General features: G+C 44.5%; 1 protein-coding gene across 1 annotated transcript in view; it reads left to right on the top strand.

The window, feature by feature from the left end:
• The first annotated feature begins 10,519 nt into the window (after positions 1-10,519).
• Positions 10,520-18,645, top strand: part of LOC134067992 (fibronectin type III domain-containing protein 5-like) — a 47,190-nt gene continuing 39,064 nt past the window's right edge. Inside the window, exon 1 of the mRNA XM_062523485.1 lies at positions 10,520-10,658. Within this exon, the coding sequence (XP_062379469.1) occupies positions 10,520-10,658 (139 nt within the window). The remainder of the gene's footprint in view (positions 10,659-18,645) is intronic.

Raw genomic sequence — 18,645 nt, 5'->3', positions numbered from 1 at the left:
GATAGTTGGAACAACAACTGGGACTGTGACTGTGGTTAAAACCCCCGTGACCGTCAGCAGCAATGACCTCAAGGCTGATATTGATGCAGCTCTACTGAACATCAGAAGACAGGTAGAGTCACACTTGACTGCTGGAAAGACGGAGGAGAAGGAGGACAAGACCACTATTAAGGTGGAGGAGACCTCCGTGAAAATGGAGAAGGAGGACAGGGCTTCGGTCAAAGTGGAGGAGGAGCTCTCCATGGAGGTGGAGGTGAAGGAGGGCAGGGCTTCTGTCAAGATGGTGGAAGATACTGCTGTGAAGGTGGAGGAGAAGGAGGACAGGGCTTCTCTCAAAGTGGAGACCTCTGTGAAGATGGAGGAGGACAGGGCCTCCATCAAGGTGGAGGAGATCTCCATGAAGATGGAGTTACAGGAGGCCTCTGTGATGATTGATCAGGTGGGCACCAGCTTCATCAAGGAGGTGGAGACCAGTGGGAATGTGGGGGAGGAGGAGGAGGAGGAGATGAAGGAGCTCCTGGCGTATTTCACTGCTCTTGAGGAGGACCGAAGGAACCTCCAGAATCTCCTGCAGGAGCGCAAAGGAGAGCATGAGATGCAGCTGAAGGCTCTGGAGAGGGCAAGGATTCAGCAGCGAGTGGAGAGGGAGGGACAGGTGAAGGAGCGTGAGGAGGCCCTACTGTCCGCTCTGAAGTCTGCCGCTATTGGCAAACAACAACTCATGGCAGACCTGAGGAACCAGTTGGGCAAACAGGTGAGACATTAATATTATTATTTTCTCAGACTACTGGTAGCACTAGTTAACAGAAGCTGCACTCATTGATGCACTCATTGAAAGTGCTGCACTTATTGCGGTTTTTGCTTATTGTTGATAAAAAATGTTGATAAAATTGCTCTGAAAAGCTTTTGTTACCATGTTGTAAGTTGCTTTGGTTAAACAAGCGTCAGCCAAATGTTATGTAATGTAAAGAAGTCTTGGATTGGACTGAATTGTGAAGTTGAAATCATTAACATGTCCATGTCTGTGCATTTTATCCTCCAGAGTTTGACCCAGTCCAGACCTGTGTCTGCAGTCAGGGGAAAACAACCCAAGAAATGGTGGTGCTTTAAGAAGCAGAAGGCCTCCCCTGACGCTGGTCTCCAGGTACTTTCAGTTAGTGTGTCCCACCAACGTTCTGTTTTCTTCGGTCCCAAGTTCATTTGTCTTGTAGCATGAAAGGCTAAACACTACACAACAGTTCCACTTGAACCTGTAACTGAATTACAATGTCTCCAAACTATTATAACATGTGCATGTCTGGATGTTTTATCTTTCAGAGTACCACACATCTGGGAGGAGTTGATGGGAATCCACCTGTGGTGAGCCAGGAAAGGCAATCCAGGAAATGGTGGAGTTTCAAAAAACGTCAGGCTACCACTGATGTTGCTGTCCAGGTACCTTTCTTTGTGTTTTCTGCTTTGGAGTCTGTGATTTGTTATGAATGAGTCTGCATCATGTGACCTGTAAACTGTGCTGTAAACTGTTTTCTTTTTCTTGACTGGTTCACTGAGGTTTTATTGGATGTTCTTGATTTTCCTCAGGAGGCTTCCACCAGCAGTGCCACTAAAGATGGCAAAGAGGCAGATCTGCAGAAGATCAAAAAGCTGGAGGAACAGGTCAGAAAGGCTGAACTGAAGAAAAATCAGAAAGCCGCTGAAAAGGCTGCAAATGCCGAAAAGAAGGCAAAGAAGGCAGAGGAGGAGAGAGAGAAGAAAGAGGCAAAGAAAGCGGCAAAGAAGGGTAAACCAGTGAAGGACAACAACCTGGCAGATCATGCTGGACCGAGTGGTGTGAGCAACACCAGAGTGGACCAGTGAGGAACCACCTCAGGAGAAGAGTGGCCACTACAGATGCCATCTGCTCTGCCCATCATGTGAAAGAGGATCACAATACATGTTATTGTCCTAGTAGATTAAATAAACATTCAGTGCATTATTAGAACATGGTTTATGTATTTTCTGGACAGTCAGATTAGCCTCAGACTCATGATGAGTAGATAAGTCTGAATTTCAGAGCTGAGTGCAATCCGCAAAGTATAATTTCTAATGAAATTGGACTACAGTACAGAAAGTCAAGTGAACTAATATGATTATATGAATGAACTTCGTTTTCTGTATGAATGTACTGTGTACACATATGTATATTCTGGTATACTCCATCAAATATTTTTGTATTCCCACATATTATAAAGATATTTCACAGAGTTGGGAAAGTCTTTAGTTCCATAAGTACCATAATTCTGTCTAAGGCTTACACATGCACACAGATATAGATTTTAGATTTTGATATGTGTAATTAAGAAATATTAAGTTAGGGCTGCCTTAGTGTCTCAATACTTATTTCCATTATGCTTGTATGAACACACCCAGCAATGCAATGTACTGTATTGCCATTTGTAATGTGAGCAGCCAGATGTCCAGCAGTGAACGACTATATACAGTAATGTCACTGAACCTATTCTCTGTTTGGGTATGTGCCATATTCAATATTCAAAGGTGCTTTATCGGCATGACAAATAAAATATTCATGTTGTCAAAGCAGTCATACAAGTGTATCATAGTGTAACAATAACACAGAAACATAATAACATACATACACACATTCACTGCTGGACATCTACCAAAGCATACTTATGAAAATCAACCGCTGCATAATGCTAGCTAGTTTAGTTGGAACATCTTTACAAATGTCAATCCACAAATAAACAATTTCCCTGTTAGTAGATTAAATAAACATTTAGTGCATTATTAGAATATGGCGGTCGTGGAATTTGGCTACCTGGTAGTTCGGCTGAGGAGACAACACTCATGGGGGTCCTTTGTGTCATCCAAGACGAGGCCAGGCGAAGAGCAAGAGGAGACAGAGGTCTCAATAGGGAGTGAGTCTGACTGACACTGTTGCTCGGGAATGTGAACAGGAGGTGGGAACTTCAGGCGAATCAGGAGTGGGTGTGACTGGTGGAGAACCTGGAGTGACTGACTATGTAACAACCCTGCAATAACAGAAAGAGAAATAAAATTACCCTCTATGTATAATACAAAAGACAATCAAGATAGCTTACACTGTAATTAAACAATATTAAGTTAGGGCTGCCTTATGTCTCAATATTTATGTCATGCTTATATGAACACACCCAGCATATTGATTGCAATGAAAATCTTTTTTAAATAAATAAATAAAAAGATTTTACATGCTTGGTCAGAACTATTATTGGTAAATTCAATGCACACAAGGCGTTGATGATGTATCAAATCTTGCCATTTGTAATGTGAGCCGCCAGTGTAGTGAACGACGATATTCGTAGCCGAACCTACTCTCCTTTAGGGCTACTTTTATGTGACATTCACTGCTGGACATCTAGCAAAAGCATACTTCTGAATATCGGTTGCTTATAATGCTAGCTAGTTTAGTTGGAACATCTTTACGTTAATCCACAAATACAAAATGTCCCTTGCAAACATGTTGAATAACATCAACAACAACAGCTAAGATAGCTAAGCTTAGCAAGCTATCAGGTAGCACTAGCTTGCATAATCGTTCGCATTTCCCGGTTGCATAGGCTACTGTACACGAATAACAGACTGTTGATTAGCTAGCCGCTAACCTCATATGATCATCTACAATCTGAATAAAATCTGACTTTACTTATCCAAGTAAAATTGCCAATGTCTTAAGCAGAACAATAACATCAGAACGATAATAATTAGATGCATAAATATCTCATTATTAATGTAACTGGAGCATTAATATAACATGCCTGGAGCCACACAGTTCATTCACAACCGACCACCGAAAACAGAGGTTGAAGTTGATCAACGGTCAAATTGACTCCCGATTCCCGGGAAAAAGAGATAGCAAAATAGCGCATAGTTTTCAGAACAAAATATCTTGCCATTTTATTCTTGCAATTCTCCATGATTGCTTTAGTAAAATACATAACCATTATTGTATGGTTTTTATAGCTAAACTCGTGAGCACTGACATAAAAAAAAGAGAAACAGAGAGAACGAAAGAGAATTATTCAATGTGCAGCGTCTCTATTTAATGTTTTTGTTTAAATTTCCCATGCCACCTACGTCACTGCTGAACATTCTATCATTATGACGTACATACATTCTAGCTTCAAACCATGGACACAACCAAACATTCTATCACTTCACTTCATCCTTTCTTGAAAAGCGACTGGCATGATTTTTTTTGGCTCAATTTTCGACAATATTCATCAATTCATCCCACGACCCTCGTGTGATTGAAAGGTGAGCAACACGCGTTTTTACCATACCATAAATGGGGTACAAAATATGATGTCGTTTCTAGGTACACATGTTTTTAAACATCAGACTGAAAATGCTGGTGGTTGCGATCGGAGAAGACAGTGGTCTGGGGATCCTCTTCTCCAATCGCAACCAGGATGAAATGCCTTCTTAGTAGTCCTTTAAGAAAAATAGTGTAGCCTATTCAGAAAAAAAATCCGGTGAGCTTTCACACTTTTAAACCGAACTGATGAAATGCCTTATCCTAAATTAGAAACATAAAGAAGAATGTAGCCTACCTAGCTCACTATAGGCTACTGAAAACACGAAGGCTAAACTAACAACGTTCTAAAACAGTGTTCAATTTCTTTCACTTTAAGTAATGAAGGTTAAATAACACTAAAGCCTATCTGTTTCTTATTGCAGAAACCCGTACTGCATGTCTGTTGAGATGGACAAGCCGACATCGACAGTGGAGAGGCCAAATAATGGCGATGATTTAAGCGCCATTATTGAGCAGGCCCGCTCGAAGATCCAGGAGTGCCTGGGGAGAGTTGGAACAACAACTGGGACTGCGACTGTGGTTAAAACCCCCGTGACCGTCAGCAGCAATGGCCTCAAGGCTGATATTGATGCAGCTCTGCTGAACATCAGAAGACAGGTAGAGTCACACTTGACTGCTTTAAAGATGGAGGACAAGGAGGACAAGACCACTATTAAGGTGGAGGAGACCTCCGTGAAAATGGAGGTGAAGGAGGACATGGCTTCGGTCAAAGTGGAGGAGGAGATCTCCATGGACGTGGAGGTGAAGGAGGACAGGGCTTCGGTCAAAGTGGAGGAGGAGATCTCCATGGACGTGGAGGTGAAGGAGGACAGGGCTTCTGTCAAGATGGAGGAAGAGACCGCTGTGAAGGTGGAGGAGAAGGAGGACAGGGCCTCTCTCAAAGTGGAGACCTCTGTGAAGATGGAGGAGGACAAGGCCTCTATCAAGGTGGAGGAGATCTCCATGAAGATGGAGTTACAGGAGGCCTCTGTGAAAATCGATCAGGTGGGCACCAGCTTCATCAAAGAGGTGGAGACCAGTGGGAACATGGAGGAGGAGGAGGAGGAGGAGATGAAGGACCTCCTAGAGATTTTCACTGCTCTTGAAAAAGACAGAAGGAACCTCCACAATCTCCTGCAGGAGCGCAAAGAAGAGCATGAGATGCAGCTGAAGGCTCTGGAGAGGGAGAGGATTCAGCAGCGAATGGAGAGGGAGAGACAGGTGAAGGAACGTGAGGAGTCCCTACTGTCTGCTCTGAAGTCTGCCGCTATTGGCAAAGAAAAACTCTTGGCAGACCTGAGGAACCAGTTGGGCAAACAGGTGAGACATTTAGATTATTATTTTCCCAGGCTACTGGTAGCACTAGTTAACAGAAGCTGCACTCATTGATGCACTTTCTACACTCATTGATGCACTCGCTGTGGTTTTTACTTATTGTTGTAAAATTGTTGTTAGAATTGCTCTTAAAATCTTAAAAATGTTTTATGTTGCTTTGGTTAAAAAGCATCAGCCAAATGTAATGTAAAGAAGCCTTGGACTGAACTGAACAGTTGATAATGAATAATGAAGTTCAAATCACTAACATGTCCATGTCTGTGCATTTTATCCTCCAGAGTTTGACCCAGTCCAGACCTGTGTCTGCAGTCAGGGCCCAGGGAAACCAACCCAAGAAATGGTGGTGCTTTAAGAAGCAAAAGGCCTCCCCTGACGCTGGTCTGCAGGTACTTTCAGTTAGTGTGTCCCACCAATGTTCTGTTTTCTTTGGTTACAAGTTAATTTTTCTTGTGGCATGAAGGGCTAAACACTACACAACAGTTCCACTTGAACCTGTAACTGAATTACAATGTCTCTAAACTATTATAACATGTGCATGTCTGGATGTTTTATCTTTCAGAGTGCCACACATTTGGGAGGAGTTGATGGGAACCCACCTGTGGTGAGCCAGGAAAGGCAATCCAGGAAATGGTGGAGTTTCAAAAAACGTCAGGCTACCACTGATGTTGCTGTCCAGGTACCTTTCTTTGTGTTTTCTGCTTTGGAGTCTGTGATTTGTTGAGTCTGCATCATGTGACCTGTAAACTGCATTTTGTTTTCTTTTTCTTGACTTTCTTGACTCCACTCTGAGGTTTTATTGGCTGTTCTTGATTTTCCTCAGGAGGCTTCCACCAGCAGTGCCTCTAAAGATGCAAAAGAGGCAGATCTGCAGAAGATCAGAAAGCTGGAGGAACAGGTCAGAAAGGCTGAGCTGAAGAAACAGCAGAAAGCCGCTGAAAAGGCTGCAGAGGCCGAAAAGAAGGCAAAGAAGGCAGAGGAGGAGAGAGAGAAGAAAGAGGCAAAGAAAGCGGCGAAGAAGGGTAAACCAGTGAAGGACAACAACCTGGCAGATCATGCAGGACCGAGTGGTGTGAGCAACACCGGAGTGGACCAGTGAGGAACCACTCACTCTCTTTAATGGCCTGCTGCTACTTGAAGAGAAGAGTGGCCACTACAGATACCATCTACTCTGCCCATCATGATTAAATAAACATGCATTATCAGAATGGTTGTATTTTCTGGACAGTCAGATTTGCCTCAGACTCAAGTTACTCAATATGAGTAGATATATGAGTAGATTTGAATGAACTTAATTTTTCTGTACGAATGTACTGTGTACACATACATGCTTGCTGACGATCTGACCATTTGACACAACCTTTTATTGTTTATTGTTTGACTTTGATTGTTTAACTTTGATTGATTTTCTTAATATTTAAACGATTCACTTAATTTTGAATATTTTATTCGTAATTTTTGACTGAGTTAATCGTAACTACAACAGTTTTTAAGAGGTAAGTAAAATTAGCAGTTAGACTAGCCGTGTTGTTTAGGATTGAAGTTTTCAGGTTGCCATGGGGATCCCGAGGACGGACTGTGTCAGTGAGGAGGAGCGAGGACAGATGAGCTAGGCCGAGCAAGTTGACCTCGCGTACCCCCTGGAGGAGTGTTCAGAGGACAGATTTAAGAGATGGGACTGATGGGATGGTTTTATAGGACTTCAGTTACCAACTGCAGTTGTATAGGACTACAGCTAAGCTAACTTATTGCTTCAGATGTACCAATGTTGTTTAAAGGTTTTCTCATTAGGTTAGTGCTTAAAATGATTGTTTTATTGATAATATTGCTATTCTCCCTATTTTGTAATTGTTCACTGTTAATTTAATTTGTATTGTTATTTATTTGTATGTCGCTTTGGACAAAGGCGTCTGCTAAATAACCATAACCATAACCATATTCTGGCACTCCATATTTGAACATTCAATCCAAATAACACGGATCACACTGTGTGATAATCATGCGTTGTAATTTGCACCTTTTCACAGCAAGATGCCTTAAGTCTGAATCGCAAAGAGTGCAATCTGTAAAGTATCATTTCTAATGAAATTGAACTACAGAAAATCAAATGCACTAATATGAATGAACTGTATTTTTCTGTATGAGTGGACTGTGTACACATTATGTATTCTGATATACTCCATATTTGGACATACTGTATATCCACATACAAGTAATCTTGTTATTTTGTAAATTGGTTTGTTCATGTCTTGATGTCACGGGTACACTGGTGACTACGCCGCTTCATTCAGCATCTTTTTTTTTTAATGTATCAGTGTCTTCTGTGTAAAGCGCTTTGGGTTGCACAATATATTTTTTATCTTGGCTTCATTGAAAATGAGGGCTACCCTCAATGCAACTCAGAGAATAAAAAAGGTTGAATAAATAAAATATTTTTGTATTCTTACATATTTCAAAGATATTTCACAGAATTGGGAAAGTCTCCATATGTATACATTATCTTGTTTTGAAAGACTGTGCAAACTCAATTCTTGGAGAAACACTATTAAAAACAATACATTAAAGTTGTCATCATTATCATTTAACTTCTCTTTCTCAAGAATTACTCAGGTATCTAAAACAACTCAAACTTGTATCCGCTATCAAACTGCACTTTAAACTGGTATATTACTGTAAATGAGACAGTTCTCACAGTTCAGCTTTTACATTCACATGAAACCTCTTTATTAATTAAAAGGGAAGTTGTGATTACAGAAGTACTTTGGAATGTATTAATCTTTTAATATAATGATTCTGCTTGAAATATAATGGATAAAAGTGAAACTAGTCAAAATCCTTTCAACAGTAAATAAACCATTGATGCACAGATTCTTTCCTCTTCTGAACAAACACCAAATAGACAACCAATCTTTTGAAGTGCCCGATTCGTAATGGCATTATTTCCACAGTTCCAGAGCCTAAAACAGGATCTCTCACTGGGCTCATACAACTGAGGTCCCAGAGCAACACACGCGCTAACATCTTTCTGCTGCTTCCAGAACAATCCGCCAAAGGGGGCTTTGCTCCGTGCCTCTCTTCCTCATATCACAAGCCAGCGCCAGAGAGGGAGAAAAGACGGCAGGCGGAGAGGAGAGAACCGGAGAAGGCAAGAGAGGGGAAAGGAGAGAGGTTGGAATGATAAAGGAAACCAAAGCAGGGCTTGAGCAAGGGCTGAGGAGAAGAAGAGGGGAAGCTCAAAAAAAAAAGAGGGAGAGCTTGAGTGAAGGAGGGAGAGAGTGATAGAATAGGAGGAAAAGAGAAGGAGTGAGGAAATGGCAGATGTGTGAGAGTGTGGAGGCAGTGAGGAGGCGCTGGGCTGGCTGAGGGATTATGCTGATTAGCGGGGTGGCCCCGGGTGAAGCAGGAAGCCATCACAGCGCTGTTTGTTTTCCCCTTCACCACCCCGCATCATTAGAGCCCGCTGAGCCAATAATGACCCTCAGCCTCTCATGCGCACACACACACACACACACACACACACACACACACACACACACACACACACACACACACACACACACACTGACATTCATCTGACATGGCATCTAATCACTCACTCACTCTCTCACACACAAATACACACACTATTACGCATACAGACACACACATACAAGCTCACACATGCACACTAATGGCCATGCATCAGAGATTGGAAATGCACAGCCATATATGCACTTCATCTACCATATGCAAGCACATTCATAGACATCAATTATGCCTACAAATGTAAAGATGTTGCATATGCAGCCAGGCACACAACCACACACACACACACTTCTTCATTCTGACACATGTGAGGTAATGTACATCCATCTATAATTCTGCCTTCACAATGATAAACAACACATACATACCCCGTTTGTACACATAGACTCACATACATGCACACACAGAGATGGGAACTACATGGTAATCTGCCATACAGACATAAATAAGTAAATTGATGTAATCACTATTACATGCAAGCACACACACACATACACACACACGCACGCACACACAAACACACACACACAAAACAAAACATCTACACACATGCTCAGTGAAACATAATGACTGAACATTTGATGCTTGAAAGCAATCCACCAGCAATTACATTTGCAATCACATGTATCATGTTTCTCAGACTTGCAGATACATCACTGCACAAGTGCACACTTACCCAGATGCACACACGCACACACACACACAAATACAGAGAAACTAGGACACGCACAGACACACACTCAGGCGCATACACACAAACACAGAAGGGCATTCATCAGGTAAATTAACTGACAAAAAGGACGCTTTACCATCAATTCTGTCCAGTCTATTGCCCATATTTACCAGTGTGTGCTGACAGGGCAAATTGTCTCTGAAATGGTCCACCAGCACCATCTCCCCGCAGTTGTGAATTATGGGATATTTACAGCGAGCTGGAGGGCAATATGCAGGCGGCTGAATGTCTGCCATTACGTGAGCATGTGTCAGTGCGATTGGCCGAGCGTGACCGGGAATAATACCCTCCAATAGGAACGCGCGGCATTCACATGCAAGGAAGAGGCCAAGGGGTAACTAGCCATTGCATGAAATGAACCCCCCCCCCCCTCCCCTCACACACACACACACACACACACACTATAACCTTTACCTGGGGCTCGGGGATTGGCCGAGTTCCTGAATCTCCACAGGCGGATGCGGCCCCTCGCTGCGAGCTCTTGCAGAAGTCCATTAGGCACGGCCCGGTCCCTTAAGAGCGCTTACGCCGCAGCGCTGAGATGCTTATAACTGAGACAGGGTATCCCTAATGGCTCTCTCTATCCCTTTATGATGGGCTTATCGCAGTGGGGCTGGAGAGTCTCCCCCAGCAAGGGCAGCAGCAGCAGCAGCAGCATGGCTCCCGTCATGAGAGCAGAGAGGGGGAACCGGGAGAAAATCAGCTTTCTGCTGATGCTGAAGCGGGAGCCGGGCATCCGATGCTGCAGGCCAACATGCCCCCCCACAACCCCCACCCCAAGTCCACACATTAGTCACTTCTCTTCCATTTCCACTTCCTTCTCCACTACCCCCCCCCCCTCATCCCCCCGCCTCTCTCACTCTCTTGTTCTTCTTCAAGGATTGCTTCAGTTAGCTGTCATTACGCTGAAGAGAAAAGGACTCAAACCCACATGATCAATACAGAGCTGGAAGGGAAAATAATTAATTCTGGCCCCACTCCCTCTCTCTCTCTCCCTCCATCTCTCGCTCTCCCTTTCTCATTCACTTTCTTTCTCCTTCATTCTCCGTTCCATTCCTTTCACCCCTCTGTCTTTATTTGTGGGGCTCTAGGATGTGATCGATGAATTTCAATTTCAGCGCAATGGCACCAGTGTTTCAAGCAGGGAGGTGCCCATTGAAAGGATGTGTGTTTATGGGTTTGTGTATACGTTTGGAAGTGTGTGTTCTCTCTCTGTGTGTGTATGTGTGTGAGTGTGTGAGTGAGTGCATGTGTGTGTGTGTGTGTGTGTGTGTGTGTGTGTGAGTCAGGGACTGGCTTAAAGCCTTTAGTTAGCCCAGCCCAGTCAGGCATCACAGAGTACTGAGGACCACTGACTCTCTGCTCTCTAGAGGGATGAAGCAGTCCTTCACAGGACACAAATCTCTCGCTCTCTCTCTCTCCTCTCTCTCCCCCTTTCTCTCTCTCTCTAAGTTGGTCGGTGAGGTAGTAAAGTGACCCCTGTGCGGTTGCTGCTCCCAATCAGCAGCAGTGGGCTGAATGTTGATGATCCTTCAGATTGGACAGCTGGTTCTGCTAACAGAAGCAGAAACTAACTGGAATCAGCCCCTAGAAACGCATTTACAAAACTGTTTCTATACATTATTAATCAGATACACAACAGTCCGTTGCTATTTGCTCACGAGGAAGTCATTTACTTGAGTGGACTAGCTAATGAGGACGCACACATTGCATGTTCAAAGGGCTCGATCAACAACACAGCTCAATACACTAATACATTATGGAGAGAAATAAATGTTCAAAGTGGTCGGAGTTAAGTGAGATGTACAACAAATTACTAATGATGAATCTGCTATGACTAGCTAGACAGCAGGTTTGTTCAAGTACTAATGTAACACTAACCGAGGTCAGAGATAATTCAAACCTATGAGGACATTAGCATAGCCAAGACCTGGGGTGCTCGTGAAGAAGAAGGCTTCGGTAGGCCTACATGAAATACTGAAGTGCTCCAATTAATTTGGTCCAATTAATTTACATAATTGGCTCCGGTCGTTAAGATGATGGCCAGAATTCATTAAAAATGCAAACTGAAGGAATGTGTCCAAGTGGATTCATCACTGAAAACGGGCGAGCAGCAGCCAGAAGGCACATACGAACGCTGCTGGCACAGTCACTGAATCTCAATGGTGGAAACATGCTGTGAAATATAGCCACAGCTACTGATTCACTGCCAGATATCTTTTTGAGTCGGAGTGTAACTTCCCATCGCTACACTGAGAGGTAAAGTTTGAGTTAAGTCTTTTGATCATTTCCAATTCTCAGACTTTTTCAACTCATGTATAATAATCCTGTGATGTGCAGAAAACACCCACATCCAAAACAGCCGTTTTAGCGCAAGCTTGATACATACAGTCAAAGCGCTCATGGTTTTAAATTTATGGATCGCTTGCCAGGTTGATTAATGATGACTAATTCAAACAACACAAATGCATTGACTGTGAGAAGCGTGCCAGTCTATGTGCTAAAACTTCTGCATAATACTGAAGGCCTCTATGACTGTGGTCATCAACATGCTGTTGTTTCTCTCTAGATTTTCAAGTCCTATTGCCATGGAGATTTCTCAAATCCACTACATACATTTCTTTCTTTATCGCTGTGTGTGTGTGTGTGTGTGTGTGTGTGTGTGTGTGTGTGTGTGTGTGTGTGTGTGTGTGTGTAGGTGTGTGTGTAGGTGTGTGTGTGTGTGTGTGTGTGTGTGTGTAGGTGTGTGTGTGTAGGTGTGTGTGTGTAGGTGTGTGTGTGTGTGTTTTGCATTTCAGCATGAATGCATGAAGCATGAAGGGCACTTTCTTAACAATGGTGTCAACAACACAGTCTATTTCTCATTCACAAATGAGTTGCTATGCATATGGTGACTTGCATGCACAGAGCTCCATTCACTGCAGTGTGTGCAGTATGTCCACTGCTACCCAGCCACTTCCATATGGCTCCTTTCTCCAGATGAGTGGCCTCCTCCTCCTCCTCCTCCTCCTCCTCCTCCTCCTCCCCCTGTGGCCGTCCTCACCGTAATCTCCCTCCTTCCTCCTCCACGTGTGTCCTCTCAGGGAGCAGTATTAGTATGCAGCAGGTGGAGTTGGGATGGATGAGGTTGCTGGTTCTGGGGAGGGGGCAGGAGAGAGGGTGTGTTTGGGGAGGGGGGGGGGGGGGACTGGGAATGGGAGCCCACACATGGGGACTATAATAAGGCCAATGGCTTAGGGGGGCTGGGGGGGGTGGGCGACAGGGGGTCTGGCAAGCAGCCAACCGGGACTGCAATGTACACACAAGGGCAGGTATGTATGGACATGCAGTCATGTACATGCATGCACACACACATGGACACACATGGACACACACACACACACACACACACACACACACACACACACATACACATTTATGTAAACGTACTCATGCACATCCACTGAAATGTGTTCTACAGAACAGTATACATCAGCACATCCTCTACAATCTGGAGTCTAGACTGTGGTGTCTAAATCATGTCCTCACGAAAAACTGTGCAAATCAATCTCAACAAAATGCTTAACAGTGGAAAAAAAAAATCAAATCCATCAATTTGTTCCCATCATTCTTGAGTAATTGAGAAACTGGAACACCAACACAGACCGACATACAGCAAAGTAGACACAAAAAATGGCGAACGAAAATCGCATTGACCAACGTGGAGAAAAGCAAGCTCACACCAAAAAACAAACTCCCAAGACAAATGACAAACAAAAGGAGCAGCACACGGATGCGGGCCTCGTTTAATGTAATTACCCATGACCCTGAGTGAGTGGACGCTGCTCCCGCTCGCTCCCCCTCGGCCCCTGGCCATCCATTCCGCCGCTGTCTCAGAAAGCACCAGCGCAGCCCTTTCCCTCCCGCCAGCCTCCGCAGCGACGCACCTGACTCATCTATTGGCCGCGCGTCTGTGTGTGTGTGAGTGAGAGAGAGAGAGAGTGGGGGGGGGGGGGGGGAGAGGGGGAGAGACAAGGAAGGGAAATGGAGGAATGTTTTTTTTCTATGTGTGTACGAGAGAGAAAGAGAGAGCGAGCGAGAGAGAGAGAAAGAGAGAGAGCAAGACAGAAGGAGAGACTAAGAGAGAGAGAGTGAGAGTGAGACAGCAGTAGTAGGAGAGCAAGACAGCACAGAGAGAGAGAGAGACGAGAGAGGGACAGAGCGAGCGAGCTGAGTTGAGTTTCATATTCATTTCAATGACGACTGAACGCTGACATTTATTCAAATGATGCGGGAGGTTAAGAGTTGATCTTTTGGCCATCGCTCACAGACGAAGGCCGCTCCATTACCCAGCGCTGTCACAGACGCTCCCGTGGAAACAGCCGTCAAAGCTGTTTGTCATCTTTATTGATCCAAACGCGGCCTGTCAAGTCCGTCCACAGAGCACCACCCAGGCTGCCCAAAATGCCTTCAGATGTGTGTGTGTGTGTGTGTGTGTGTGTGTGTGTGTGTGTGTGTGTGTGTATGGGGGTGGGGGATACAGGAATACTTTAGGACATTGTTTTGTTGCTCCAGTGTCTGTGTGTGTGTGTGTGTGTGTGTGTGTGTGTGTGTGTGTGTGTGTGTGTGTGTGTGTGTGTGTGTGTGTGTGTGTGTGAGTGAGTGAGTGTGTATGGAGGGGGGATACAGGAATACTTCAGGACATTGTTTGTTGTTCCAGTGTGAGTGTGTGTGTGTGTGTGTGTGTGTGTGTGTGTGTCTCCCTTTCATTTGTTTGGATGCATTCATGTGTCCCCCTCAATAACAAGTAGTGTCAGTCATGGGAGCTGGTATCAAGTATTCGCTCCTGGCCTCTGCAGGAGTTACAATCTGACTGTAGCAGCAGAAGCAACCACATCACAGACAGGGGTGGTGCGGTGGTGGTGGTGGTGGTGGGAAGTGCATAATGCTTTCACGGAGCCATGCAATGCAAATGACTCACTCTAAAATATGACTTCCTGCTCTTCTCAGATCCCCTCAGGTCCTCCAAAAATAAGCTTTTACAGTGTGCAAATGAGCAACTTCAAGGGAATCTCCACCACAGTTGTCAGAACACACACACACACACACACACACACACACACACACACACACACACACACACATACACACACACAAGTATAAGCAAGCACACACACCCATGCCCACATCTATACGCCATCACAGGGTTTAAGTAGGGATATGTTAAGCAAGCATTGGACCAAATAAGAGGATGTGTAGAGAAGGACAAGAGAAGGTCATAATCTGGATTACACAAGACTCCTAATTCCTGCACGCTTCTTCTCATATGCCGCTAACATTAATCGCTCTGCCCTGCCGCGTTAACTGGGCATTATTCTCTGAAGCCGTGCCTTTGTGTCACCATCTTGCTGCGACACCCTCCGAACGGAGACCTGACATCGCGTGCCAGAAGGGCTTTCTTATCGCTCCTTTATCCTCCCTCTCTCCCTCCCTCTCTCTCCCTCTCTCTCTCTGTGTCTCTCTGTCTCTCATCACAGTCTCTCGCTATCTGCTCTCTCCCACTCCGTAAATCGCTTTAAGCGTGAGGGAATTCCTTTCAGGAAGAGGCGGCCCGAGAGTGATTCCTGCCGCGGCCGTGTAATGGCGGATTCCTAATGAGGGCAGCGCCGAGGCCCTGGGCACCCAGCTCCATGCTGCCACGTGCAGTGTGAAGGGTGTGTGTGTGTGTGTGTGTGTGTGTGTGTGTGTGTGTGTGTGTGTGTGTGTGTGTGTGTGTGTGTGTGTGTGTGTGTGTGTGTGTGTGTGTGTGTGTGTGTGTGTGTGTGTGTGCGTGCGTGTGTGTGTGCGTGTGTGTGTGTGCGTGTGTGTGTGTGCGTGTGTGTCTGCCTGTCCGAGAGTGCATGCTGAATATGTATTATGTTTGTGAACGTGTGTGTGTGTAGGGGGAGGGGGGGGGGGGTATGTGTGTGTATGAGTGTGTGAAAGAGAGAGAGTGAGAGTGAATGAGTGTGTGCATGTCATTCAGTGATTGATTGAGTGTGAGAGTGTGTGTGTGTGTGTGTGTGTGTGTGTGTGTCTGTGTGTGTGTGTGTGTGTTCTCTGCTCACAGATGGGCAGTGCCTCGTTCCAGTCTGCCAACTGATGGGGGCAATGAGGGCAAACACCTGGCAGATGCTTCGCTGAAATCCTCTTCCTAAAAACAGCTTCTGGAACACACACACACACACACACATATATATAGAGAGACATACAGAGACGTGTACAGAGACATACAGGCACACACACAAACACACACAAAACATTGAGTAACACATTAAATTGATGCAATGATCCATAAAAAACACATGCAGACATCAAGAATCTCAAAGCTTCCATTTCCTTTCAACACCTCCAACAGCATGTCTACCAAAAAGGAACAGACACGTATCTCCAGTAAAACATACTAAAATGGGCGAAACTATGATTACATCAATTCTGTATTTTGGAGCAAACAGTTTTGGGTGAAAGCTCCCTATTAGAGTAAGTGGGTTTGGGAAGAGAAGGGGGACTGAGAGGTTTGCTCTCATAAATCAGCTGCCTTATCAGCCCGCCGGCCACAGTAAAAGAAAAACCCTCTAAATGTAAATGTGTTCACAGGCGAGTCATACACACACACACACACACACACACACACACACACACACACACACACGCACGCACGCACACACGGTGTGCACACCCACCAGCACACAGAATAAACTAATAAATCAGATTTACTTTAGGAGGAGCCATGCAAACATTTCTCTTATTACTGTCACTCTCATCAAGAACGAGAAGTACCGACAGACAGACAGAGAGCGAGAGAGAGAAATAGAGAGAGAAAGCGAATTAGGGCCAAAACCTTAGACTATTAAAACATTCAACAAAAGAGCCATCCATTTCTGGGAGCATGTAAAACCGACTAACATCCTCATCTAGTCCCTGTGTGCTCCCCACTGGCTACAGCACAGGAGGACTTTCCTCTTAGTCAACTGACTCTGGAGCTGTGATAACTAGCAGCACAGGAGAACTTTCCTCTTAGTCAACTGACTCTGGAGCTGTGATAAGCAGCACAGGAGGACTTTCCTCTTAGTCAACTGACTTCAGAGCTGTGATAACTAGCAGCACAGGACCATCCCCTCTCCTCTCCTCTCCTCTCCTCTCAGCCCCCTGGCTACAGATCAGGACCACCTCCTTTCCTCTCAGCCAACTGACTCTGGAGCTCAGATAACTAGCAGCAGTCTGACTCACACTCAGCCACTCTACATGCTCTCTGTATGTGCTGGAATCAAAGTCACTTTAGCCATCAAGTCAATAGTACCGTAATCAAGCTTTAACTTATTGTTGGTTGTATCAATGTCGGTTATACTTGGCTTTGAAACACAGCCGAGTTCATAGGCTATGGAAACATATACTGTAGTCAAGAAACAATACATATGTTTTGAACTTTTTCATTAAATCATATTGCATCTCCTCTGATGCTGAACAGAACGTATTGAGAGTGAGTGAGTGAGTCTAACATGAGCCATATTAAGGCAGATTGTTGGATGGAGAGAACATGAGACCCTAACATTTGTCTGTAAAGCCTCTATCCCTCTAGGATTACTTGCAGTGGTGTAACAATCTCAGCACAGCAAGGCAAATAAGAAAGGGAGTGCGCGAGACCGAGAGAGAGAGAGGGAGAAAGCGCGTGCGAGACAGAGAGAGAGATGATACAGGTTTTGAAGAGAGCTCATTTTTTATCTTTTATTTCATGGCTCTCATAACATGGGATTTTAATGGGTCAAAGCCTTGAAAACAGTAACTGTCACAAAAGAACAACAAAAGCCGTATAAAAGCAGAATGTGAAAAAGAGAGAAGAGGGGAGAACAGAACAGAGAAAATGGGGATGCAAAGCTGAGGGAGCCAAGAGAGGAGTGACGACCAAATATAGAAGCGAGCACTGTATGCAGAGGGTGTCAGAGGGATTGAATGATTAATAATCTCTATTATAACACGGCAACGGTCAGTAAAACCATTACTCACTTACTGCTAAGTGATTTCTCCCATGAGGAAGTATTTGACTTTTCCGGAAATCTTCTATTTATGAGGGGCTCAGCTTTGCGGCGCAGTTATGTAATTGTGGATGTCAGACTTCAAGCGGCGAATCTGAAGGGTGCCTAGGCTCGCCGGCGAAAAAAAAAACAAAAAAAAGAATCTTCTGTTCTGGAATTTTTTTAAAAGAGGACAACAGAGCTTTCCTCTTATCCCTTCCCCCTTTTTTCTGTTCATGAAAGACAACAGTGTGTTTTAGGATGAGGGGAGCAGCCGAGCAGGTGGGAGGCAGTTCCTCAGCAGGGAGAGGAATTAAGATGTAGGAGAACAAAGCAGGGGAGCTACATGAAATGCTAATGTTAGCTTTCTGTGGCCCCAAGCTCTCTGATTTTTGAGTGTGATGTACGACAGATTAAACCCACACAGAACAACACCAGTACGTTCCTAAATCAGATCTGCATCTGATTAAAACCCACAAAAACAATGAGCACGAAAAAAAAACACTGTTCCTGTGTCAGTTCTTCTTTACACTAAAACCTGAGCTAACAAGAAGCTATTCCTGGTACAGGTTGGGCCTACATTTCCATTTAGTCATCTTAGCTGTTAGCTTTTAACTGAAGAGGCACAATATGTGGGAGGAATACATTTGATCAGTGTTTGTGCTTCCTCCACATAAATCAAACACAGA

Source organism: Sardina pilchardus, chromosome 20 (assembly GCF_963854185.1).
Source record: "Sardina pilchardus chromosome 20, fSarPil1.1, whole genome shotgun sequence".
Taxonomy (NCBI): Eukaryota; Metazoa; Chordata; class Actinopteri; order Clupeiformes; family Clupeidae; genus Sardina; species Sardina pilchardus.
This window is presented reverse-complemented; position numbering and strand designations above follow the sequence as displayed.